This window comes from Bubalus bubalis, chromosome 5 (genome assembly GCF_019923935.1).
Source record: "Bubalus bubalis isolate 160015118507 breed Murrah chromosome 5, NDDB_SH_1, whole genome shotgun sequence".
Classification (NCBI taxonomy): Eukaryota; Metazoa; Chordata; class Mammalia; order Artiodactyla; family Bovidae; genus Bubalus; species Bubalus bubalis.
The window spans coordinates 57,242,523-57,269,679 of record NC_059161.1 but is presented as its reverse complement, the minus strand read 5'-3'; the positions used below and the strand labels follow the sequence as shown (position 1 = coordinate 57,269,679).

General features: G+C 40.3%; 1 protein-coding gene across 7 annotated transcripts in view; it reads left to right on the top strand.

The window, feature by feature from the left end:
• The first annotated feature begins 240 nt into the window (after window positions 1-240).
• The window catches only part of MARK1 (microtubule affinity regulating kinase 1), a 140,945-nt gene continuing 114,028 nt past the window's right edge, over window positions 241-27,157 (top strand). For 2 of the 7 annotated variants that reach the window (XM_025286081.3, XM_025286080.3), the window contains exon 1: window positions 252-437. In XM_025286081.3, the coding sequence (XP_025141866.2) occupies window positions 387-437 (51 nt within the window). In that variant the 5' untranslated portion in view covers window positions 252-386. Of the gene's footprint in view, window positions 438-27,157 lie in introns of all 7 variants that reach the window. The other 5 variants (XR_003109509.3, XR_003109508.3, XM_025286085.3 and 2 more) reach the window with 5 other exon arrangements.

Below are 27,157 nucleotides of genomic sequence, written 5' to 3'. Positions count from 1 at the left end.
CGGACCCCGCCCCCCCCTCACCGCCCCTCTCCGGCTCCCGCCCCGCCTCCCAGCCTCGGCGTCGCGTCCCGCCGGCCTCGCCGCCCGGCCCGCGCCGGGCAACCGCCCTCGCCCGGAGCCCTCCCTCGCCCCGGCCCGCGTCCCCCCGGCGGCGCCGCCGCGGGAAGCGGCTCCCCCTCCTCTTCCTCCGCGTCCTCTGTGCCCCCCGTTCCCCCGCCGCGGCCGCTTGTTGCACCGCCCGCGGCCTGCGGGAGCCGCTCTCCCCGGCCCGGCCCCGGCTTCGCGCGTAGCGGCCGCAACCCCTGCCTCTCGCCCCCGGGGCCCACAGCAAGCCCGGGCCCGGCCCGGCCCGCGAGACCCCGGCCCGACCCCGCCGCCCGCACAAAATGTCGGCCCGGACGCCATTGCCGACGGTGAACGAGCGGGACACGGAGAACGTGAGTAGCCGGAGCCTTCCCGGCAGCGGTGGGGCCGGGCGCTGCCCCCCGACCGCCGCTTCACCTTCCGCGTGGGCCGCCCGGGGTCCTCAGGGCGGCCACCCGCCGCAGGGTCTCCACCCGGAGCCCGGCGTGACCCTCGCCCCCCGGCTCAGCCCCTGTCCTCCTTTCCAGCCCCATTTCGCTGCTTTCCTCTGAAGGGTGAGGGTTGGGGGGCGCCGTCGGTGGCGCCCTCCCCGCGGAGGTGATCCTCCGGGAGAAGGATGGGGGTGATGGAGGGCAGAGAGGCACAGGGAGATGGCAGAGTGGGCATCTCGGCGGGCTTTATTTCCACTCGGCATTCCGTATTCCCCACCCGAATGTTTGCTTTATGATCACAGACGAGCCGGCCGACTGCCTCTTCTCCCCTTGCTTTTCTGGCTCTTTCGGTCCTTTGCACCCCACCCCCCTGCATTGCCCATGACTTTGCTTTTTATCACATTAGGTCCACTGTTGGGTCTTGGGCACCAAAGGGGAACGGTCGGGAATGGAAGGGACGAGAAGGGGAGTAGAGACGGATGTGTGTGTGTGTGTGTGTGTGTGTGTGTGTGTGTGTGTGTGTGTGTGTGTGTGTGTGTGTGTGTGTGTGTGTGTGTGTGTGTGTGTGTGTGTGTGTGTGTGTGTGTGTGTGTGTGTGTGTGTGTGTGTGTGTGTGTGTGTGGTGTGTGTGTGTGTGTGTGTGTGTGTGTGTGTGTGTGTGTGTGTGTGTGTGTGTGTGTGTGTGTGTGTGTGTGTGTGTGTGTGTTGGGATGTGAGTTTATACTGCTGTATGATACTCTTCCATAGAAATGAGTGGAAGAATTTCACCACCCGCTTCTGTGGTCCCAGGGTGACGGCAAAATGTATAAAAGCCCAGTGAAGCCAATGGCTTTTTACTTCTCTTCCTCAAGTCAGTGGTAATAATTCAGGGCAGGTTTTACTTTAAATACCTCTCCTCCTCCTCGGAGTGTCACAAGGTGCATTTCTTTGAAGGAAGGATTTTCTGTGCCTTTGATCAAATTACCCTCGGGAGTTTTCATCTCGCTGCCGTTGTCCCCGGTGTTTAAACTTCTGAAAACCGAAAGAACCAAATCAGTTGTATTTCCATGTTCTGAAAAGTACAATTGTGTGTGAATGCATGAGTTCCTTTGTGGCAAAGGGTTTAAAAAAAATAAATTTTTGTTTTGTTTTGTTTAAAGCCCTCATGACCTGTAAAGAGGGCCTTGGCTGATGTTTCTGACCGGTTTTGAGTACCCCTTAGAGGGGTACTGAGTTTTGACCTGCTGTCCAATCTCTGTCAAGTCAACTCCATGACTCTCCAGCTCTTGGTTGGAGAGGCTTCATAGGGTTGGTAAAATAAAATAATGAAGGGCTTTGGCATTCTTAGACAAAAGATGCAAGAGAGAAAACATACAAACTCACCGCCAGAGTGTTGGAGGGAGGTATATAAACAGTTTATTTAATCTTGGAGTGTAGAGGAACGCAGAAACTTGATAGAAGGGAGACGAAATTCTGGTAAGAGACTGTCGAAGATCCAGGAAATTTCAGAGTATGCTTATGTGCTGTTTAGTGTCCTGCATTTCAAATGGTAAAGATACAGTGCAAGGCTGCTGACACCGTAAATTATAACTTAGTTTACAACATAACTGTTTTTTAAAAGCCTGTTTTTAAAAATATAATTGATACATAATTTTGGTTGGGAGATTGAAGAAGAGGACAGGAAAAAACCCAAAATTGGGTTAAAGCTGGTTTTAAAGCCAAGGTGGTACAGGATTTTTCTAATAGAAAATCTTCAAAAAACAGTGTCATTCAGTATGAATGAAAAGTAGGCAAATGATGACCTTTGCTTTTATGAGCAAAACACTGTGTTTTTAACCTAAGATAGGTGGAAAAATACATTGTTCTTATTTTCTTTTGGACTGTGACTAGTACAGCTTCTTCCAGAGTCTGATGTCTGCTTTATACAGACATGAGATAGCATTATACAAATATCTATCAGGGAATAGTACAAAATGCAGCATCACAGGTAAGCCGGAAAAAGGGGGGAGTTCAGTTAAACAATAGCAGTGTACTACATTTTGCTTCTGAAAATGAATATGCTATGTAAACTCATCTGCTCTGTTTCTGGACATGGTTTTTCTAAGTTGCTTTTATGATCTTGTCCCTTGTTGTTGGTTCCGTTGTGCATAACTCTTAGGCTGTCTTTACCCACATCCTGACTTTCTCCTGATTGCCATGGAAAGTATCTGTTGTACTATAGCTGTTAATTTATCAGCAAGTATGCACTCAGTTTTGTTTTTGAGCTACAAGGGATGCGGAGGTAGTATTAACATTTAAGACAAGGCCTCTCCCCTCAAGGAACTTAAGAAGGAAGGTAAATAGAGTCCCAAAGAAATAATGTACAGTAGAAAGCTGTGTGTAAATATGGCTGAATTGTTTTATAGGTGCTGTAGGTTTTTAATCAGCAGGATCACCAGTGATGGCTATTGAATCACCATTCGGGGCTCTGTCTATTCTCTGGTTGGTAGTAAATGTCATTACTCATTCTTGCTTGCTTCTCATCAGTGAGATAAAGCAACAAATCTACTTGTTAGCTAATATACAAATACCAGTATGGTAATCAAAATGAACATTTGTTTGTAGCTGTTTTCGGTGAAATTGACATTAAAAAAAAAAAAGATTGTGAAAAATTTACATTCGTGTGACTATCAAATGCTGGTAAGCCTTTTGGAATATTAAGGACATAACTAAACACCTTTTATGATTGCTAAAAATAATTTAAACAAAATAATTAACCTTTGAATTTTATTATCATTTGCACTTGTTATAAACATTTTAATTATACATGAATGGATTTGGTATCTTTGGGAATATGTAGTATCTACCCTTCACTAATATATATTGAGGGTATATAAGTAAACAATATTATATATAAAACAATTCAGAAGACTGATGTTACAGCACTGTTAACATTAGTAGTAAATATTCTCCTCTTTACTACTCATGTATAGTAGAATGAGAAAGAATTGCTTTTCTTTGAGAACATTCTGTGTGTTTTTTCAGAAGTATTTTCTTAGATGAAAGGTTTGTATGTGCATTGTTAATAGGCCTCAAATGGCTAAATACAATAGAACAACTGATGATTAACTTTAAAGGCAATGAATACTTCCTAGTGAAGTAGAAAACATATGTTGAGTATCGTAGAATTAATTTATGCAAACTGTGTTTGATTTTAGGTTGTAAATAAATCCAGAAAGAGAATGGATATTTGAATGGATATTTCCTTATTTTACCTCTATTAGATTATACTTGGATAATTGCAGCATGGATATAGAGAATTTATTGCCATTACTCTTTTGTGCTTTTAAATGAAACAATTTTTTTTTCATGTTTTAAGAAACAATTTTTCTACACAAATTTTCTAAACAATTTTCCTGAAATATGTTTTAGGAAACAATTTTTTTTTCGTTTTAGGAAAACTAATTTTGCTGATTGCTATGGATCCAAAGTGTCCCAGCTAGCTTTCTGTTGTGAAATTTTGATCAGTACGAAGGAAATTAACTTGATTCCTTCTTGGGATCTTGTAAAATGGACTTTGGATAAATTTATCTTGAAACTTTTAATAACGAAACTCTTGATGATGATTCTTTTCAAAAATCTGAAATTCACTATGGTGACCATAATGGTACTACTAAGGTGGATGTCAGTAGTTTGCCTAATGGGAATAACTGTTAATTATGTGAAAAGGCAGGAGAGAAGCATGCTTTTGCCACTATTGTTGGGTTTTATCAGTACCATGTGCGTACATCACATGTCACGGGACCTATCACATTGCCTTCTAATTGCTAATTTACTTTGTCTCCTTAGTTGTGTATCTCCAGTGCCAGCACAATGACTGGCAGTAATATATAGAAGAGCAGTCCTATAATATTCCCCGTTTGAATTTTTTCCTTTGTCATCAGAATATATTAGTAACACTGGGAAGGGACCATACTACAAAGCCCTCAGAGAGTGAAGTGACCTGCCCAAGGTCATAACCAATCTCTGATGTCTTCTACTGTTGCTGTGCTCATGCTATTGCTTCTTCAGGTTTTTGTTTTGTTTCTGTCTCAGAGATTTTAAAAGGACATTCATGATGATATGAAATAATTAGAGGAAGAACAGGGTATGCCATGCTCATCTGATTCCTGAACCTTTGCTCAAAGAAACCTTTGTTGTCCCAAACTTTCTTTAAGAAGACTTTTGAAATGATTGTAGCCAACATTGCTGTCTGCTGTAACTGAACATCTGTGTATGTATAGCCATACCATTGGTTTCCAGAGTGGGTATGCAGGACCATCCATTGTGAGAAAAAAAATCTTTGCCTTCTATCATCTTCCTTCTGACCTCAATGCTATTATTAACTCTCCTCCTCCTCTCCCTCCCCTCCTCCTCTAAATCTTAGGTTGTTTAGAATCAGCCACGTATTTTAAAATGACTGTTCCTTTGCCATTTCTTTTCCATCTCAGGTTTTCCTTTGGAGGTCATTTTCCCTTTTGTTTATAGATATCTTTTGGTGATAATTGTCATAAACTTTTTTTTTAATGTAAAAATATATTTTGCCCGTTTCTTGAAAGATAGTCTTGCTCAGTCTCCAATTCTGAGTTGCTTTTCCATTGTCTACTTATCACCATTGCTTCTGTTCAGAAGTCATCTGCCGGTATGTTGGTGTCTTTTCTCTCCCTCTTTTTTTAAGATTCTCTCTTTTTCTCAAGTGTTATGCTTTCACTACAGTGTATTTAAGTATAGATTTCTTTTCTTCCTGTTTGCATCTCCTGTCTTTGAATTCCTATTTTTTTTTATTAAAAACTAGAATACTTATCAACTATTTTTTTTTTTAAACACGGCCTTGCTTCTGGTCTCTTTAGAATTTTATTTTGGTACTCTGATTAGATTATGTTGGACCTTAACTCTCCCATATCTTAACTACTTTTTATTTTTTTAATTGAAATACAGTTGATTTATAATATTGTGTTAGCTTCAGGCGTATACCAAAGTGATTCAGTTATATATGTATGTACATATATGACACATACACATATATATTTTCCAGATTCTTGTACATGATAGGTTATTGTTACTTGTGCTATACAGTAAGTCCTTGTTTAGCTGTTTTGTATATAGTAGTATGTATCTGTTAGTCCCAGACTCCTAATTTATCTCTCCCTTCCCGCTTTCTCCTTTGGTAACTGTAAGTTTGTTTTCTGTGTCTGTGAATCTGTTTCTGTTTTGTAATAAGTTTGTTTATATCATTTTTTTAGGTTCCACATATTAATGATACCATATGATACTTGTCTTTCTCTGTCTGACTTCTTCACTTGGTGTGATAATCTCTAGGTTCATCCATGTTGCTGCTGCAAATGGCATTATTTTATTCTTCTTTTATGCCTGAGTAATATTCCACTGTGCATATATACTCCATCGTCTCTAGCCATTCATTTGTTGATTGCTGTTTAGGTTTTCTTCCATGTCTTGGCTCCTGTGAAAATTGGGCTACATGTATCTTTTCGAATTAAAGTTTGCATCTTCTTTGGATTATATACCCAAGAGTGGGATTGCTGGATCATGTGGTAACTCTATTTTTAGTTTTTTTCCTGTAATTAATCTTTACTGAAGTATAGTTACTTTACAATGTTGTGTTATTAATAGTTTCTGCTATACAGCAAGGTAAATCAGCTATACATATATATCCCCTCTTTTTCGGATTTCCTTCCCATTTAGGTCACCACAGAGCACTAAGTAGAGTTCCCTGAGCTATATAGTAGATTCTCATTAGTTATCAGTTTTATACATAGTGTATATATATATGCACTTCCATATCCTAGCTATTGTGAATAGTGCTGCAGTGAAAAGTGAGGTGCATGTATCTTTTCAAATTATGGTTTTCTGTGGATATATGCCCAGGAGTGGGATTACTGGATCATCAGTCAGTCAGTTTAGTCACTCAGTCATGTCCAACTCTTTGCGACCCCATGGACCACAGCACGCCAAGCCTCCCTGTCCATTACCAACTCCTGGAGTCCACCCAAACTCATGAAAATTGAGTTGGTGATGCCATCCAACCATCTCATCCTTCGTCATCCCCTTCTCCTCCCACCCTCATTCTTTCCCAGCATCTGGGTCTTTTCAAGTGAGTGAGCCCTTCACATCAGGTGACCAAAGTATTGGAGTTTCAGCTTCAATATCAGTCCTTCCAATGAACACTCAGGACTGATTTCCCTCTGAATGGACTGGTTGGATCTCCTTGCAGTCCAAGGGACTCTCAAGAGTCTTCTCCAACACCACAGTTCAAAAGCATCAATTCTTCGGCGCTCAGCTTTCTTTATAGTCCCACTCTCACATGCATACATGACTACTGGAAAAACCATAGCCTTGACTAGATGGACCTTTGTTGACAAAGTGATGTCTCTGCTTTTTAATATGCTCTCTAGGTTGGTCATAATCCAAGGAGTAAGCATCTTTTAATTTCATGGCTGCAGTCACCATCTGCAGTGATTGGGAGCATATGATATTCTTTTTAGTTTTTTTTAAGAATCTTCATACTGTTCTCCATACTGGTTGTACCGATTTATATTTCTTTTAAATCACAGTTTCAGTTGCATTACTTGTGACTGATTTGTTCGTATTTCCATATCTTCCTGGTTGCATCTTGGAAAGCTGTACCTTCCTAAACACTCGCTCGTTTCTTCCAGGCCCTCCATTTTGTTGGCACGCAGTTGCCTTTAGTAGTCTCTCACGCTCCTTTGTATTTCTGTGGTGGCCGATGTGGTGTCTCCTTTTTCATTTATAATTTGATGGATTCGTGTTCTCTCCCTTTTTTTCCTCGATGAGTCTAGCTAAAAGTTTATCAGCTTTATCTTCTCAAAGAACCAGATTTTAGTTTCATGGATCTTTTCTGTTATTTTCTTTGTGTCTCATTTTTCCTACTCTTTTCTTTATGACTTCTTTCTTTCTACTAACTCTGGGCTTTGTTCTTTCTCTAGTTGCTTTGGGTGTAAGGTTAGGTTTGTTATTTGAGATTTTTATTGTTTTCTGAGATGCTTTATTTCCTTTTGATTTCTTCAGTGACCTGTTGATTGTTTAGTAGCATATTGTTGGCCTCCGGACGTTTGTGTTGCAGTTTTTTTCCCTCATAGTTGATTTCCAGTCTCATAATGTGGTCGAAAGAGATGCTTGGAATTTCAGTTTTCTTAAATTTACCGAGGCTTGTTTTGTAGCCTAACATGTGACCTGCTTTTGGTCTGTTGTGTCATTTAAGGCCAATGTTTCCTTATTGATTTTCTATCTAGATGATCTATCCATTAATGTCAGTGGGGTTTTAAAATCCCCTACTATTACTGTGTTACAGTTGATTTCCCTTTCTGTCATTTAATATTTGCTCAAAGTATTTAGGTTCTCCTACGTTGAGTGCTTATATATTTACAATGATTACATCTTCATGTTGGATAGACCCCTTGATCATTAGGTAGTGCCCTTCTTTGTCTCTTATAATAATCTCTATTTTAAAGTCAGTCTGGTGTAAGCATTGCTATCCTAGCTTTCTTTAAATTTCCATTTGCATGGAATGCCTTTTTTCATTCTTTCATTTTCGTTCTGTGAGTGTCTTTATATTTGAAGTGAGTCTCTTGTAGACAGCATGTAAACAGTTCTTGTTTTTGTTTCCATTTAGCTATTCTATTTCTTTTGATTGGAACATTTAGTCCATTTAAATTTAAGACAGTTATTGATATGTATGTTCTTACTGCCATTTTGTCACTTGTTTTGGGTTGTTTTTATAGCTCTTTCCCCCACTTTCTTTTTTGTGTGTGTGTGATTTGATGACACAAAATAGATATACACATTTTGTGTATATCTATTAACATTTTTTGGTTTGTGGTTATCATGAGGTTTTCATCTAGCTATACACACACACACACACCCCCCCATGATTGTTATAATTTGCTGGTCTCTTAATTGTAAATGCAGTTTTAAAACTCTGCCTTTGTACTCCTTCTCTCAAAGTTACTTTTTTTGATATCATAATGTGTATGTATATATATCTAGTTATTTTCTAGATTAACTCCTTATTGTGAATATAGATGGCTTTACTGCTTTCATGTTTAAACCTCCTGCTGGCTTTGTGTGTGGATGATTTCCAACCTTTATATTTGCCTCTACTGATGAGCATTTTCGTTTCGTGATCTTCATGTTTCTAGTTGTGGCCTTTTCTTGCCTGGAGAAATTCCTTTAACATTTGTTGTAAAAGTGGTTTGGACGTGCTAAACTCTTAGCTTTTGCTCATCTGTAAAGCTTTTAATCTCTCCATCACATCTGAACAAGAGCCTTGTTGGGTAGAGTATTTTTGGTTGTGGGCTTTTCCTTTTCATTACCTTCAATATACTTTGTCACTCCGTCCTGGCTGCAGGGTTTCTGCTGAGAAGTCAGCTGATAGCTTTATGGGAGTTCCCTCTTACGTTGTTTGTTGCTTTCCCCTCGTTGCTTTTAGTACTCTTTTTCTTTAATTTTTGTCATTTTAACTACTATGTGTCTTTGTGTGTTCCTCTTTGGGTTAATCCCCTATGAAACTCTGTGCCTTGTGGACTTGGATATATGTTTCTTTTCCAAGGCTAGCAAAGTTTTCAGCTATGCTGTTTTCAGATAAGTTCTCTGCCCCTTTTCTCTTCTGGGACCCCTATAATGTGAGTATTAGTGTGCTTGATGTTGTCCCAGAAGTCCCTTGAACTATCCTCATTTCTTTTCATCCTTTTTACTCTTTTTCTCTTCAGCATCAGTGATTTCCCCTACTCTGTCTTATAGCTCGCTAATCTGCTCCTCTTATCGTTTAGTTTACTGTTGATTCTCTTTACTATATTTTTAATTTCTGTTATCATGTTTTTCATTGCTGTTTGGTTGTTCTTTATGTTTTATAACTCTTTGTTAAAAACTTCTAGCTTCTCTCTGTGCATCCATTCTTTTCTGATTTCTCTGATCATTTTTATGATCACTATTCTGAACACCTTCTTGGGTAGATTACTTACCTCTAATTCAGGTAGTAGTTCTTCTGGTTTTATCTTTTTCCTTTGTCAAGAGTTTTATCTCGTTCCTCTGTCACCACATTTTGCCTAAGTTATGTTTTATGTATTTATTTTTTGTATCTGGTAGGTTGGCTACATTTTTCAGTCTTGGAGAAGTGGCCTTTTGTTGAAGACTTGCTGTGCATCCAGGGAATGAAGTCCTCATCTCCGAAGCTGTGTGCTCTAGGAGTTCCTCCTGTGAGGGCTGCATGGATCCTTCTGTTGTTGTGGCCTGTATGGGCAGTCTCATAGTGTTGGTTGGCTCCCAGTCCAGTAGTTTGCTAGACCCTGCCTCGTGGAAAGGCTGCTGGCTGCAGGTTAGTGGCACTGGCGTGAAGTGGCTGTTTGTGGAGTCCCTAGGTTCCCCAGAGCTTATACTGGCTCATTGCTGGACACAGTCATAATCCAGAAGATTGTGGGGCTGTTGCTTGCCCACTGGTGGGTGAAGCCAGGTCCTGGGGTTGATGCTGGACTGCTGGCAGACAGCATTGGACCCTGGAGTCTGGTTGCAGGGCCTAGGGATCCCAGAGGTGGTGTCAGGTCACCCGTTGAGGGTCTGGTTGCTGATTGAGTTGGATATGAGGTCGGGCTGTCCTGAACTTGGCCTGCTAGGGGCAGGGTGGTGGTCCAACTGGTCTCCGGTCAGGGTCTGGATTGCTGTGGGCAGGCTGGACCTATAGGCTATTGGATTATGGTTTTCTTACATCTAGTGTCTGTCCCCTGGTTGGTGAGGCTGCTCCAGAGGCTAAAGCAGGCTTCCTGGAAGTCAGGGGAGTTAGGATATGAGATTTTGGAGCTGGTGGGTGGATCTGGGTCCTGGGTCCTCTGGTGGACAGGGCCATGTCTTGAGGTGTGCTTATAGCTGTTGTGGGCTCAGGAGGTCTTTTTAGCAGTCTGTCTGCTGTTGGGTGGGGCTGTGTTCCTTGCCAGTTAGTTACTTAGAGGCCTTCCAGCACTGGTGCCTACAGGCTGTTGGGAGTGGGGGCAAGCCTTGGTACTAATGAGTTAGAGGGAGGATCTTATAATGGCACCTGCCAACACAAGCATTCATGAGGTAAAAGCCATCCCTCGTGTGAGCTGCAGCCACGCCCTGCCTCTCTGGGAGACTCTCCAAGGTCAGCAAGTAAGTCTAGTCCAGGCTTCTATCAAATAACTGCTTTTGTCCTGGGTCCTGAAGTGTGTGAAATTTTATCTGAGCCCTTTAATGGTGAATTCTCTACTTCCCCCAGTCCTGTGGGGCTCCCGAAATTATGCCCTGCTGGCCTTCAAAGCCAAATTCTCTGGGGGCTTGTCTTCTTGGTATGAGACCTGGGGCTGGGAAGCATGATATGTGACACAGACCTCTAACTCCTGTGGGAGAACTTTGGCAATGATTCTCATTTGTGGGTCACCCATCTGGGAGTATGGGACTTAACTAGGTTTCGAGTCCACAGACCATACCTGTCTTGTTGCATTTCCTTTTTTATGCCTTTAGTTGTAGATTTTCTGGTGGGTTTCTGATCTTTTTCACCGATGGTTGTCGTGCAGATCATTGTAATCTTGGTGTGTTCTTAAGACGTGTAGAGCTTAGGGTCTTTCTACTCAGCCATCTTGGCCCAGCTGAACTCATGCAGTATTATTCATTCTGTGACTAATTTAGAACAGTGTCCTCTAAGTGCATCCGTGTTGTAGCATATAACAGAATTCCCTTCCTTTTTATGGTTGAAAATACTCCATTGAATGTGTATTGCACATTTTCTTTATACACTTAGATAATGATGGACATTTGGGTTGTTTTCATATCTTGGCTATTGTGAGTAATTTTCCAAATTTGCTGGCATATTGAGTGCAGCACTTTCACAGCATCATCTTTCAGGATTTGAAATAGCTCAACTGGAATTCCATCACCTCCACTAGCTTTGTTCATAGTGATGCTTTCTAAGGCCCACTTGACTTCACATTCCAGGATGTCTGGCTCTAGGTCAGTGATCACACCATCGTGATTATCTGGATCGTGAAGATCTTTTTTGTATAGTTCTGTGTATTCTTGCCATCTCTTCTTAATATCTTCTGCTTCTGTTAGTTCCATACCATTTCTGTCCTTTATCGAGCCCATCTTTGCATGAAATGTTCCTTTGGTATCTCTGATTTTCTTGAAGAGATCTCTAGTCTTTCCCATTCTGTTGTTTTCCTCTATTTCTTTGCATTGATCGCTGAAGAAGGCTTTCTTATCTCTTCTTGCTATTCTTTGGAACTCTGCATTCAGATGTTTATATCTTTCCTTTTCTCCTTTGCTTTTCACTTCTCCTCTTTTCACAGCTATTTGTAAGGCCTCCCCAGACAGCCATTTTGCTTCTTTGCATTTCTTTTCCAAGGGGATGGTCTTGATCCCTGTCTCCTGTACAATGTCACGAACCTCCATCCATAATTCATCAGGCACTCTATCTATCAGATCTAGGCCCTTAAATCTATTTCTCACTTCCACTGTATAATCATAAGGGATTTGATTTAGGTCATACCTGAATGGTCTAGTGGCTTTCCCTACTTTCTTCAATTTAAGTCTGAATTTGGCAATAAGGAGTTCATGGTCTGAGCCACAGTCAGCTCAGTTTTCATTCCAATCCCAAAGGAAGGCAGTGCCAAAGAATGCTCAAACTACCTCACAATTGCACTCATCTCACATGCTAGTAAAGTAATGCTCAAAATTCTCCAAGCCAGGCTTCAGCAATATGTGAACCTTGAACTTCCTGATGTTCAAGCTGGTTTTAGAAAAGGCAGAGGAACCAGAGATCAAATTGCCAACATCTGCTGGATCATGGAAAAAGCAAGAGAATTCCAGAAAAACATCTATTTCTGCTTTATTGACTATGCCAAAGCCTTTGACTGTGTGCATCACAATAAACTGGAAAATTCTGAAAGAGATGGGAATACCAGACCACCTGATCTGCCTCTTGAGAAACTGTATGCAGGTCAGGAAGCAACAGTTAGAACTGGACATGGAACAACAGACTGGTTCCAAATAGGAAAAGGAGTACGTCAAGGCTGTATATTGTCACCCTGTTTATTTAACTTATATGCAGAGTACATCATGAGAAACGCTGGACTGGAAGAAGCACAAGCTGGAATCAAGATTGCTGGGAGACATATTAATAACCTCAGATAAGCAGTTGACACCACCCTTATGGCAGAAAGTGAAGAGGAACTCAAAAGCCTCTTGATGAAAGTGAAAGAGGAGAGTGAAAAAGTTGGCTTAAAGCTCAACATTCAGAAAACGAAGATCATGGCATCTGGTCCCATCACTTCATGGGAAATAGAGGGGAAACAGTGGAAACGGTGTCAGACTTTATTTTTCTGGGCTCCAAAATCACTGCAGATGGTGACTGCAGCCATGAAATTAAAAGACGCTTACTCCTTGGAAGGAAAGTTATGACCAACCTAGATAGCATATTCAAAAGCAGAGACATTACTTTGCCAACAAAGGTTCGTCTAGTCAAGGCTACAGTTTTTCCTGTGGTCATGTATGGATGTGAGAGTTGGACTGTGAAGAAGGCTGAGCGCCGAAGAATTGATGCTTTTGAAGTGTGGTATTGGAGAAGACTCTTGAGAGTCCCTTGGACTGCAAGGAGATCCAACCAGTCCATTCTGAAGGAGATCAGCCCTGGGATTTCTTTGGAAGGAATGATGCTAAAGCTGAAACTCCAGTACTTTGGCCACCACATGCGAAGAGTTGACTCATTGGAAAAGACTCTGATGCTGGGAGGGATTGGGGGCAAGAGGAGAAGGGGACGACAGAGGATGAGATGGCTAGATGGCATCACTGACTCGATGGACATGAGTCTGGGTGAACTCCGGGAGTTGGTGATGGACAGGGAGGCCTGGCGTGCTGCGATTCATGGGGTCGCAAAGAGTCGGACACTACTGGGCGACTGATCTGATCTGATTGTGAGTAATGCTGCAAATATCTCTTTGAGATACTGATTCCAGTTCTTTTGAATAAATACCTAAATGTGAGATTGCTGGGTCATGTGGTGGTTCTATTTTTAACTTTTTGAGGCATGTCTACACTGTTCTCTGCACCATTTTACAGTCCCTCTAACAGTGCACAAGGGTTCCAGTTTCTTCACATCCTTGTCATTACTTGTTATTTTCTTTTTTTTAAGAATAAATTTTAAAACATTTATTTCTTATTTATTATTGTGCTGCTCTGAGCCTTTGTTGCTGTGCCACTGTCTGCAGCTGTGGTGAGCGGGGGCTTCTCACTAGTGCGGTGCACAGGCTTCTCATTGTGGCGGCTTCTCTTGCTGTGGAATGTGAGCTCTAGAGCATGGGAGCTTCAGCAGTTATGGCACATGGGCTTCCCTGACCCGTGGCATGTGGAATCTTCCCAAACCAGGGATAGAACTTGTGTTCCCTGCATTGGCAGACAGTGGCATTCCCATTGGACCACCAGGGAAGTCCTGGTATTGGTTTTTGATAAACACATTATAACACATGAAGTGATTCCTCATTGTGGTTTTGACACGAATTTTCCTGATGGCATTTTCCTAATGCTAATGATTAGTGATGTCAAGCATCTTTTCATATACCCGTTGGCTATTTATATATCTTTGGAGAAATATCTACTCAAATTAAAAAAAAAAAATCACTTTTTTTTTTTGCTGTGATAACAGTTTCTGAAATATTTTGGCTGTTAACCCTTTTTCACATATATGGTTTGCAGATCTTTCCTTTCATTCCATAGGCTGCCTTTTCACTCAGTTGATTGTTTCCTTTGCTGTACAAAAGCTTCTTAATTTGATGTAGTCCCATTTACTTATTTTTGTATTTAGTAGTCCCACTTACTTATCTGTATTTACTTTTCTTGCCTAATTGCCTTGGCTAGGACTTTCAGTACAGCAGCCTTCTATATCTGCAGGTTCTGCACCTATGGGTTTAATCAGTTGTAGATTAAGAATATTTTAAAAATAAAATTACAGATTTTCATAAAGCAAAAGTTGAATTTGCTGTGCATTGAGCTATTTATGTAGTTTTTATATACATTGTGCTATTACAGTACTTAATAATCATCTAGAGATGATAAAAGTATATGGAAGAATGTGTGTAGGTCATATACAAATACTCTGCCTTTTATATAAGGGACTTGAGCATCTGGACTTTGGTAGCTGTTGAGGGAGGGGTCCTGGAAGGTTATTTCCTAAGCATACTGAGAGACAAGTGTATGGTGTTGAATATAAGAGGCAAGAGTGGGTATCCTTGCCTTATTCCTAAATTTAGAGGACTTTTCACTGAGTATGATGTTAACTGTGGACTTTTCATATGTGGCTATTATTTGTTGTTATTCTTCAGTCACTCAGTCATGTCTGACTCTTGCAACCCTGTGAACGCTAGCCCTCCAGGCTCCTTTGTCTATGGGATTTTCTGGGCAAGATTACTGGGATGGGTTGCCATTTCCTCCTCCATGGAATCTTCCCAACCCAGGGACTGACCCCACGTCTCCTGCTTCGCAAGTGCATTCTTTACCCCTTAGCCACCAGGTAATGTTGAGGTAATTTTCCTGTTCCTAGAGAGTTGAGAGTTTTTATCATGAAAGGAGTTTGAATTTTGTCAAGTGCCTTTTCTGCATCAGTAGAGATGATCATGTGTTTTTATCCTTTGTCCTGTGTGGTGTATTACACTGATTATCATATGTTGACTCATCTTTGTATCTTGGGGATAAATCCAACTTAGTCATAGTGTATGATCTTTTAATAGGCTTTTAAATTTGATTTGCTAATATGTTGCTTAGGATTTTTGCATTTTTATTCAGCAGGGTTCTTGGCCTTTAATTTCCCTTTATTGTAGTGTCTTTTTCTGGCTTTGGTGTTAGTGTAGTGCTGGTCTCATACAACGAGTTAGGAGGCATTTCCCTCTCTTCAGTTTTTGGATGAGTTTGAGAAGGATGGGTATAAGTTGTTTATATGTTTTATGGAATTCACCAGAAAAGCCATCTGGTACCAGGCTTTTCTTTGTTGGCAGGTTTTTGGTTACTGATTCAATCTCCTTTCTAGTTACCTATATCCCTAGATTTTGTTTCATTATGATTCAGTCTTGGTAGATTGTGTTTGTAGGGATTTCTTCATTTCCTCTAGGTTATTATTGGTGTGTAATTGTTCATAACAGTCTTTTATGTTCCTTTATATTTCTGTGGTATCAGTTGAATGGTCTCCTTTTTCATTTCTACTTTTATTTGTGTCTTCTCTCTTTTTTAGTTAGCCAAGGTTAAAAAAAAAAAAGTCGTTTGTTGACTTTCTCTATTTTTTTTAATTCTCTATTTCATTTATTTCCACTATTCTTTTAGTTTTAATTTCTTTCTGCTAGCTTTGGGCTTAGGTTTCTTTCTCTTGGTTCCTTGAAATATAGTTAGATTATTATATACATACATATTTAAATCCAGGCATTTATTGCTATAAACGCCCCTCTTAGTACTGTTATTTCTGTGTCCCATACATTTTTATATGTTTTAATTTGTCTCAAGATATATTTCTAATTTCCTCTTCGATTTCCTTCTTGATCTATTGGTTGTTCAAGACTGTGTTAATTTCCACATACATGTGAGTGTTCCATTTTTTTCTTCCTCTTATTAATTTATAATTTTATACCATCAATTTGGATAAGATATTTGGTATGATTTTAATATTCTTCTATTTGTTAAGACTCATTTTGTCACCTGGAGACATATGTGTGCTTTTGAGAAGAATGTGTATTCTGCTGTTGAGTAAAATGTTCTATTTCAGTTCTCTTCATCTAGTGTATGGTGTTGTTTAAGTCTTTTGTTTCTTTCTTGATCTTCTGTTGGGGTTGTATCCATTACTGAAAGTGAGGTGGTAAAATCTGTTGTTATTGTGTTGCTGTGTATTTCTCCCTTCGTTTCTGCCAGTGTTTGCTTTGTATTTAAGTGCTCTGAAGTTGAATCTATAAATAATTGTTACGTCTTCCTGGTGAATTGACCTTTTTATCATTATATGATGTCCTTCTGTGTCTTTTGCAACAGTTTTTGATTTAAAGTTATTTTATCTGCTGGTTACCATTTGCATGGATATCTTCTGTCATGATTTTAGTTTAAGCATATATGTGTCCTTAAATCTCAGTTGAGGCTCGTTTAGACAGCATCTAGTTGGAATTTTTTTTTTTTTAGCCACTCTGACTTGATCAGGGAGTTTAATTTATTTATATCTAAAGTAGTTATTGATAGGGAAGACTTTGCTGTTGCTATTTTGTTGTGTTTTGCCTTATTTTTCTTTTTTTGGTCTCAACATCTCTTGCTGTCTTTATATATATTTTGGTTTATTTTTTTGTAGTGACATGCTTTATTCCTTTCTATTTTTCTGTGTGTGTTTATCTTTTGTATTTTCTTTGTGGTTACCATGGGACTTCCCTAAAATACTTCATAGTTGTAGCAGTCTGTTTTAAATTGATAACTTCAATTTCATACAAAAATTCTGTACTTTTATTGCTCCCACCTCAATACTTTATACTATTGATTGTGCAGATTTGTCTTTTTATGTTGTGTGTCCAGTAACATACGTTTATAGTTAGTTTTTAACATACTTCTTTTTTAATGTATCAGACAGTGCGTTATGCACCATCATTACAGTGTTACAGAATTTTGTATTTATCTATGTATTTCCCTTTACTGACAGACTATGTTTATATGCTTCCTTGTTACTATTTATTTCAATTGGTGGAAAATAGCAGTACAGTGTGTTGGTTTCTGGAGAAGGCAATGGCATCACTCCAGTACTCTTCCCTGGAGAATCCCATGGACGGAGGAGCCTGGTGGGCTGCAGTCCATGGGGTCGCTGAGGGTTGGACACGCCTGAGCGACTTCACTTTGACTTTTCACTTTCATGCGTTGGAGAAGGAAATGGCAACCCACTCCAGTGTTCTTGCCTGGAGAATCCCAGGGACGGGAGAGCCTGGTGGGCTGCTGTCTGTGGGGTCATACAGAGTTGGACACGACTGAAGTGACTTAGCAGCAGCAGTGTTGGTTTCTGCTATACAGTAACATGAATCTGTCTTATTATATATACATATCCCCTCCTTCTTGAGCCTGCCTCCCTGCCCCTTGTCCCACTCCTCTAGGTCATCACAAAACACCAGGCTGGACTCCCTGTGTTATTTAGTTAACTTTCCACTATCTATCTGTTTTACACATGGTATTGTATATTTGTCAGTGATACTTTCTCAGTTCATCCCACCCTCTCCTTTCCCCGTGTCCCCTTTCCAAAAGTCCATTCTCTACTGGGTTCATCAGTACCATTGTTATAGATTCCATGTATGTACATTTATGTATGATACTTTTCCTGTTCCTATTTAGTGTCTTTTTGTTTTAATTTGAATGATTTACCTTAACATTTATTGTAAGAGAGGTCTAGTGGTGATAAACTCCCTTAGCTTTTATCTTTGAAAATTTGTCTTTCCTTCATTTTGAAGGACAGTTTTAGATACAGCATTCTTAGTTGGCTGGTGGTTTTTCTTTTTCCCCTTTCACCTGTTTGAATGTATTATTGCCCCCCACCCCCAGTCTGTCAATTTTCTACTGGGAAATCTACTGCTAGGTTTTTGGGGGTTCATTTGTGTGTGGCAAGTCCCTTTTTTCGTGCTGCTTTAAAACTTCTGTCTGTGACTTTTGAGAATTGGATTGTAATGTGTCTTGGTGTGGACATCTTTGGGTTTGTCCATGCTCTTTCAGTTCTCTCAGGTTTCTTGAATCTGCGTATCTGTTTCCTTCTCCACATTTGGGGATTTTTCCTCCTTTACATTACACTTCGTTCTTTCTTATCTTCTGGGACTCCCATAGTGTAGATGTGTGTATATGCTCAGTTCCTCAGTTGTGTCTGACTCTTTCTGACCCATGGAGCCCACCAGGCTCCTCTGTCCATGGGATTTTTCAGGCAAGAATACTGGAGTGGGTTGCCATTTCCTCCTCTGGTGGATCTTCCCAACTCAGGGGTCAAACCTGTGTGTCCTGCATCTCCTGCATTGCTGGGTGGAATTTTTACCACTGAGCCACATAATCTAGATATTGGTCCTTATAAATACCATAGGCATCCTATTTTTACTTTAGACTTTCTTCACCCTGTTTTATTTGTTGTTGTTGTTATTTTGTTTTGTTGTTTAGTCACTAAGTCACGTCCAACTCTTTTTCGAGTCTGTGGGCTGCAGCCCTCCAGGCTCCTCTGTCCATGCGATTTCCCAGGCGAGAGTGGTGGAGTAGGCTGCCATTTCCTTCTCCAGGGAGTCTTCCTGACCCAGGGATCAAACCCATGTCTTCTGCATTGCAGGTGGATTCTTTCCTACTGAGCTACCAGGAAATTTGTTTTGACTAGTTAATTGCAAGCAACCTGTCTTCAAGTTTGCTTATTCTTTATTCTGCTTGATCAAAGATTGGTGAACCTCTTTAATGAGGTTTTCAGTTTGGTTATTGCATTCTTCAGCTGCAGAACTTCTGTCTGATTCTGGATCTTCGTTGGAATTCTTATTTTCTTCATGCATCATTTTCATAAGCTCATTGAGCATCTTTACACCGTTATTTTGAGCCCTTTGTCAGGTAGTACATGTAGCTGTTTCTTTAGGCTTGATTTCTAGAGACTTTCTTTCTTTCCTTGCTTGGATTATGGTGTTTTTTGTTTGTTTTCTTAATTTTCTTTTCATGTTCCTTGTAGTTTTGTGTTGTTACTCACACAATTTAAAAATGGCTACCTCTTCTAATCTTTCTGTACTGCCTTGATACAAGGAAGGAGTTTCACCGTTCACCTCAGCTGGAGATTCTCAGAGCTCTCAAATCTTTTCTGTAGTTGTCTTTTTCACTTGTCTGGGTAGACTCCTGATGAGGAAAATGTTAGGATTTTTTTTAGGGTGGCAGCTTGCAATCTTTTGCTCCCTCTGGTGTCTGTCTGCTGTACCATGGTTTCTCTGAAGCAGCACAACACACTGAACAAGTCTTTTTCTTCTCAGCGGCCACTCGGCATCTAGCATATGCCAATTCCCATCAACACCTGAGTGGAGCTGGATGGAAACCAGTCCCTTGGGCGATCCTCTGAAAAGCCAGAGTGTTGGATGCATGCTCCACTCTTCTCTTTCCCCATCTGTTGAATTTTTAGTTTTGTTAATTCAGCTTTTCATCTCTGAGGTTTTCTCTTAGGTCAGTCTAGCTTTTTAAATATTCTTTTCATCTTTGCTTACTTTTGTGATTTAATCTACATTTTCTTAAACATCTAATACATAGTTACTTACATTCTGTATCTGGATATTCCATTGTCTCAAGTCCCTGGGGATTTAGTGCTCTTGTTTGTGTCTACTTACTCACTGTGACTTTTTTCTTCTGTATTTACTGATCTCTGCTGATGAACTCATATTTGCCTGATTTTTGTCTGTGTGAAAGTTGGGAGACTAAATTGAGGATGGTTTCCTCTGCAGGGGGTTTGTGTTTGTGATTGCCCCTAATGGGAGCCCCTACTGACCTGGTTACACTTCAGTCTCCTAACAGGGGTCCTGGCTCAATGAGGGTGTTTTAGGTTGCAACTCTCCCTCCTTGTAGTGGGTCCAAGGCTTAGTATTTGACCCTAGAGCAATGCTGGCTTTTGTAGTAGCTTTTAGCTGGAATTTGCTTTTTATGTATTTGTTTGTTTGGTTTTTTTCTTAGATGTTTCTCTTACTCCGTTCAAGCTCAACAATGCGTTTTAAAAAGTGTGCTTTATCTTGGAGGACCCACTACAGTATCTTGCCTGTTATACTGCAGAAAGGCTGGAATAAGTTTTTTGAAAATGGGAGTTCAGAAATGTTTATATTCCTATAATTTATTACCCTAAACTGTGTGTATCTGAAGTACTCATATCTGTATACTTTAAAATGTAGATTCCAAGCTGTTTATAAGTCTTGTAGATAAAACAAAAAAAATCTTAGTAAACTGTGGAAGCCATTTGTTACAATTATTAAAATAGTTACTTTTCAAGAACAGCTGATTGTCATCAGGTAGGTGTCTCCTAAATTACTTTTATAAAAATTTTTCACATAATTGGTGGATGGATTGAAATGTGGACTTTATAAATAAATAAATGTAACCAGAAATGAGCTGCTTTTATTTGTATGGGGTACTTTTTTTAAAGTCCATGATAGTCATTGAAATTAAATATTGACATAAGCTTAACTTACAATCAGTCCTTCAATGTCTGTATCACCAATTGTTAAACCAAAATTTTAAAAATCAGGAAACACGTTTATATTGTATAATATTAGTAATAGTTTATTAATTACTATAAAGTTTGCTCTACACTAAAGTTTTAGTGTATTTCCAAGAACCTTTCACCTGTTTTATATTATGTTTTTTATGTACAAGCTCTGTTAGTAAAGTAATACATATATAATTTGTGTCGATATTCTTAAAGTGGTCTGTGCCTGAAGATTTTAAAGATTGGGCACTTGATCTAAATTTTGAAGGCCATTCTATATCATAAAGGTTAAGACTGTTCTACAGTTCCTCTGTGTATAAACTTTATCTTCCTAACTCAACTGAAAGTTTTCTGAGGTTAGTGATTACTTCCAAATTACTTGTGTATGTTGTATGTTACCTCCCATAGTATTTGGCACATTTTTTGGCCCTCAGCATTTTGATAAATCAGGGTTATTTTTTCTCAAATATAGTGAGTTCACAGAACAGCTGGGGCTACCATTTCAAATTCTCATGCCCTAACCCCTGCTCTCTCCCAGTCCATATTCTTACTCAGTTTCTTTAGGGTAGAGCCCAGGTAATTCTGATACTGATATCTACCACCTAGACTTTGTAAAACACTGAGTTACGATGATGAGGATGATGATGGTTACTGTGTAATAAGTCCCATCTTTTGACTAAAGTGGAAAGAAAATTATCTTTGGTTACTAAAGCAAGTGGGATAAGAGACATGATGAATCAGTCCTTTTGGTAGGTGATGACAGCAGTAGAAAATACTGGAATCGTCTTGCTTGAAAATAATAAGGTACAAGTGTGGTGTTTGTAGGTGGAAGGTGGAAGGAGGGGATAATGAGGAATTTTGTTTTCTTCCTATCTCATAGCTTTATGTGGTTAACTATTTGAGAGGGAAGGTGCCAACATCAAGGAGTTACCTGTACAGTGCCTTTGATTGTAGGTTGCCTCTTTCTTCTGAGGAAGTACTAGTTAATATTGTTTTGGCTTCTATGAGTTTAGTTCAGGCTGTAAACAAGTTAGAAGCTGAGAAACGGACCAAAATCTTAATGAACTACCTGTAAGGTATATAGTGTCAGGTTTATTTTGAAACTTTAAAGCATGACTACCTTTCCTTTGGGCTTCCCAGGTAGCGTGATGGTAAAGAATCTGCCTTGCCAGTGCAGGAGATGCAAGAGACACAGCTTTGATCCCTGGGTCGGGATAATCACCCAGAGTAGGAAATGGCAACCCACTCCAGTATTCTTGCCTGGAAATTCCATGGACAGATGAGCCTGGTGGGCTACAGTCCATGGGGTGGAAAAGAGTTGGACGTGACTGAGTGAATGAGCACGCGGTATCAAGTACCTTTCCTTTGGGGACCAACGGTGCTGCTTTCACAGTTTCAGAAGAAGGTTTTCTTTATTTCCTTTACTGTTTATTTCAGCTCAGCTGTAGATAATCGAGATACAAAGGCAAATGAAACCTGTTCCCTGCTCTGGAGGGACTCAGAGCCTGGAGAGAGAGAGTCATAGAGACAAACAAGTGCAGTAGGAAGTTACAGCTCCTTGTCGTCTGAGTGGTCAGAACACAGACTGAAAGAGGGTGGGGGAAAGCAGGAGGCAGTACTTAAGAAAAGTTAATAGCCTTTGAACAAAGGCTCGAAGGTAAGTCATCCTTTGCTAACAGCCAGCTCTGTGGAAGATTGGGTTGATGGGAGGAAGAGAATATTGGGCTGAAGGAGCATTATGCACGTGGAGTCAGAGGAGGCAAACAGTAGCCCGGAAATGGCCACATTTAGTGAGGGCCCTGCAGCCTGCGTTAGCAGGAAGTGGTCCTGGGGACACTGGTGGCCCTTGGGTGATGCAAGTAAAGGGTCAGCATGATTAGATTTGTATTCTGGGTATGCTGGTGTGTTTTAGAAACGTTCCAGTTTTTAAATTGCATGCCCTGCTTTCTCATGGCTCTTGAAAGAGCTTTTAATAGGGGACTTATAAAAATTTATAATAGGAGACTTAATTTGGCCTACTGGGAGAAGGGTTTGGTAAAGGAGAAATGCCAGTCCATCTTGGTCCTTGATCAAACTTCGGTTAGGCTCCTTTGAACCTTCTTTTCAACTCAGCCTCCCTGTCTGTCCTATCCTTGCAGAGCCTGCACAGCCCAGTCTCAGCAGAGTTCGGTGACGTCAGTTAAGTGAGAATCCCCAAGTCTTGCTATGTGACCACCCTGGATATCTAATCAAGTTTTTCATCCCCTATGTTTGATGTCCAAGTTCTTGACCTGTAAGAATCCTGTTAGGGTAGTTTAGCAAGAATCCCCCTACCCTTGATGTTTCCTTGTAGTAATTTTTTTGCCACTGGCACCCTCCCTGTGCCCCTTGGCTGTAAATCTCCAGATGTCTTTGCTGCATTCAGTGGTGATCTCCCTCCCTTGTTGTAATATCCCTATACAGTAATCTTCAATGAACTCTTCCTGCTGTTATAACAAGTATCCAGATAGTTATTTCTTTGACACTAGTTAAGAAAAGACTCACATTTTATAGTGAAATCCCATACACATTTCACTATGGTAGTAGGTATTGAGAATAAGGTTAAAGAAGCCCAGAGTCGCCTTAAAAAAATGAGTAGGTCAGAAAGTAGAGCCTCTCTGGACTTAGGGCAGAAGAATAGGGTGATGTAAGGGGCTTAGGACAAGGATTTAGCAAATGCTTGAGGTAGGTAACTCATTATCTGTTCATGGCACCCTGTCTTTGTGATTTTTATTAGTAGTGAATAGAGTTGACCTAAAGAGGAACATTGTTTAGCTTCTAATGAGTCACTAGCTAAGTTATCTTGGGTAAGTCATTTACCCTTTCTGCTGGCACTCATTGGTATACCAGGAAGATCCCCTGGAGGAGGGCATGGCAACCCATTCCAGTATTCTTGCCTGGGGAATCCCATGGATAGAGGTGGCCTGCTGGGGTTTCCAAGAGCTAGACATGACTTAGTGATTGAGCACACACGTGAATTTTGGTATTTCCTTTTTCACTACAGAATTATTTGTTGACTGAATAGCACTACTAAGTCATGCCATTGGTCCTTCTGGCCACTCTAGATTCTTTCTGTTTGCTGCTTAAATACCAAAGCTAGAGGGAAATAAGTTCTGTGACAGTGGCCACGTATTTAAACATGATGATTGATTCTTCAGTAAGTTCTTAAAGACCAGTGGCCAAAAAACATGCTAAGGAGGAAAGCCTTGAAAAGGTTGCTGCCACCTTGGTTGAGTACTTCCACCTTTTTCTTCTACCTTCCCTTCCTTTCCAGGAGGGGTAGAACCAAGGAGGGAAAAGTGTGTCAGGCAGGAGACTGTGCCCTCTCTTCTGGTGGAGTTGAGTATCACGCCGAGGATTCTCCCTTGTGTGCCCTTAAAGGACAGCCCTCTCACACTGTACTGAGATGTCCTTAAGTCAGTTCTGTATGCAGTGCTACAAACTCCTAGAGACTGAGATCCCTGCTCCCGATTGCCGTATCAGTCAGGCAGTGGTGCTGGTATAGTTTGCTTTCAGAACCTTTCAGAATTGTTGCTGTGTCATATTAAATAGCAAGAATATGTCAGCAAAATACACCCTGTCCAGAAGTCCTTTGGCACACAGTCCTGTACACCTAGTAGCTACTTGATGGCACTCTGGAAAATGATGAAGTACTTTAAGAATCTGAGGCGGTGCTCTGTAGATAAGGTATTTGCCTTTTAAATTATGGTCATTTTAAAAATGAATTTCTGAGGTGTTTTGAAGATTATTTCTCCCTACCCTTCATGTTCATGTTCATAAGTCATCAGTTAAAATTTTTCTATAATTTAAAAGGTTTATTCAGAAAGTGTATTGACATTTAAGTTGATATGATTATAGCTTATTATATTCAGGAAAATTATGGAATTTTGTTAGCTTAGTAAATATATCTAAACTGAAAGTCTTAGACTAAAGCATTGACTACTGGAGTATTTTAATGTTTTAAAGAACAAACATCCATTGTCATTTCTGACATGAGTTTGCTGTATGATTTTTGTACTTGGGGGACTTGAAAGAACTAGGAAGTTTCTAAAACAGTATACTGTATTTTTAGATATAATTTAGGCCCATGTTTTCTTGTATCCCCTGGTGACTCAGTTGTGTCAGCTTGTAAGGTCTTCTGGCAAGTTATAGTGAAAACCCTCCCAGGGGAGTGTCCTGGGGTTTAGGGGAGTGTCTCAGGGAGGAGTGTCTCTGGAAATAAGACACAGGCCAACCACCCCCCGTCCACCTTCTGAAGAGGGGGAATCACCCTCTGTATACCCCAGCTCAGATACAAAAGCCGTGTCACTCCAGAATTTAGGGCATATTCAAATCCAAGCTTTGCCATTTACTAGCTCTGTGACCTTGGGAAGACACTTCATTTCTTTATGTTTCAGGTTCTTTATCTGTAAAATAGAATAACAATAGTGACCATCTTCTAGGGTTGTTGTGAGGTTTAAATGATTGGATGTATATCATGCCCTTAGAACAGTGCCAAACATTTAGTAGAAGCTGTGTAATGTAGCTGCTGCTACTACCACCATCACTACTACCATTACATTTAGGTAAAGGAAGTGAGTGTGCCAAAGTTTTCAGTGCTTACCTTAACTACTGGATAATACATGATTTCAACTAGAATTTCTGTATTTTAGGTCATTGATTTATTCCTTTTTATACCAAAAAAGTATTAATTGTGGTAAATTTTAATACATTAAATTTACAGTGTGAAGGATAACGTTCTGGCTCATTGAAATGCTTCTATTAAGTATAAGAAAGCCAGATGGAAGTCTGAATTATGGCAGGTGGCTGGTAAACAAGGAATTGGAGCAGGGCACAGAGAAGGATAGGCGTGTGCTGACATCAGTGTTCTCAGTGGCAGTGGACACACCTGTGATACGTGTAATGCTTAAGAGCATACATTCTGTAGACAAGACATCCTTGGGGTGGCTTATCCCCAGCTTAGTCATTTATAAGGTGTTGCATGGCATCACCAACTCGGTGGACTTGAGTTTGAGCAAAATCTGGGAGATAGTGAAGGACAGGGAAGCCTGGCATGCTGCAGTCCATGGAGTTGCAGAGTCGGACATGACTTAGCGACTGAACAACAACAAAGGTGTATAATATTAGGCATATTTCCTTATCTGTAAAATGAATAAAATGCTTATCTGTTGATTAGATTGTCAGGTTTAAGTTATTAGATACACATTACATACTTGGCAATAGTTAGGTCTTCAGTAATGGTACCAAAGAAACAAAACCAAGGTGACAAGAAGAGTCACAGTTGCTCATCAGGATGTGTTGAAGATACATAATTAAACTTACTGGTGTTTGGGCTTCCCTTTTTCCCATGCTTACCATTTTCTTCATGTCAATCCACTCATTCTGCAGACTGAGTGCAAATATCCTCACATTGATTACTGCTTTAAACATGCTAATGGAATCTCTCTCTTGAGACTGCATTGATTTTACTGAACCCAAATTTAAAGGCAGGTTTTAAGTCAGGCATTTACAAGTTGAAGATAATTTTGATGGTGACATCATGTATGCTGGAATATAATGTTCTTCCATTGTCTTTTTTGAATTGTGATACTTATATTTTGCCCCTTAGAAATGATGGGTAATGGCTTGATGAGCAAGATTTTGGTGAAGTTCTGAGTTCTTCTTCTCATTCTGTATTGCCTTCCTTCTCTTTTAAGGAAATAACATTTATCTTTCTAAAAGTAATGCTTGATAGCTATTTTCTCTTCAGAGGTATTAATTTCATCTTTGTGAAGTTTACATAATAGTGACTTAAATTAAGGAATATATTTCCATGTTTGACTGCCTTTCACAAGTAAGACTATGCCAATCTTACTTATGTTATTACATCTGAATTCAATCTGGGAAGCAGGATCCTATGAATGATACAGATTAAGGCTTTTGCTGCTACTGCTGGTGCTAAGTCACTTTAGTCATGTCCGACTCTGTGTGACCCCATGGACTGCAGCCCACCAGGCTCCCCCGTCCCTGGGATTCTCCAGGCAAGAACACTGGAGTGGGTTGCCATTTCCTTCTCCAATGCAGGAAAGTGAAAAGTGAGAGTGAAGTCGCTCAGTCGTGTCCAACTCTTAGCGACCCCATGGACTGCAGCCCACCAGGCTCCTCCGTCCATGGGATTTTCCAGGCAAGAGTACTGGAATGGGTTGCCATTGTCTTCTCCAAGGCTTTTGCTATGGCATTAAAATTACAGAGTTGTGAGAACTGGCTAAGTGTTTTATATATGGTTGCTGCTTTGGAGTCTGGTATTAAGAGGCTGAAATTACAAGGCTTTCCAGTCAGGAAGGAAAGACGAATGTGAAAGTAGGGGAGAACAAGACATGTTGGCGTCTCTGAGGACAGACTGGAGCTTGTGTGTCTCTCACTG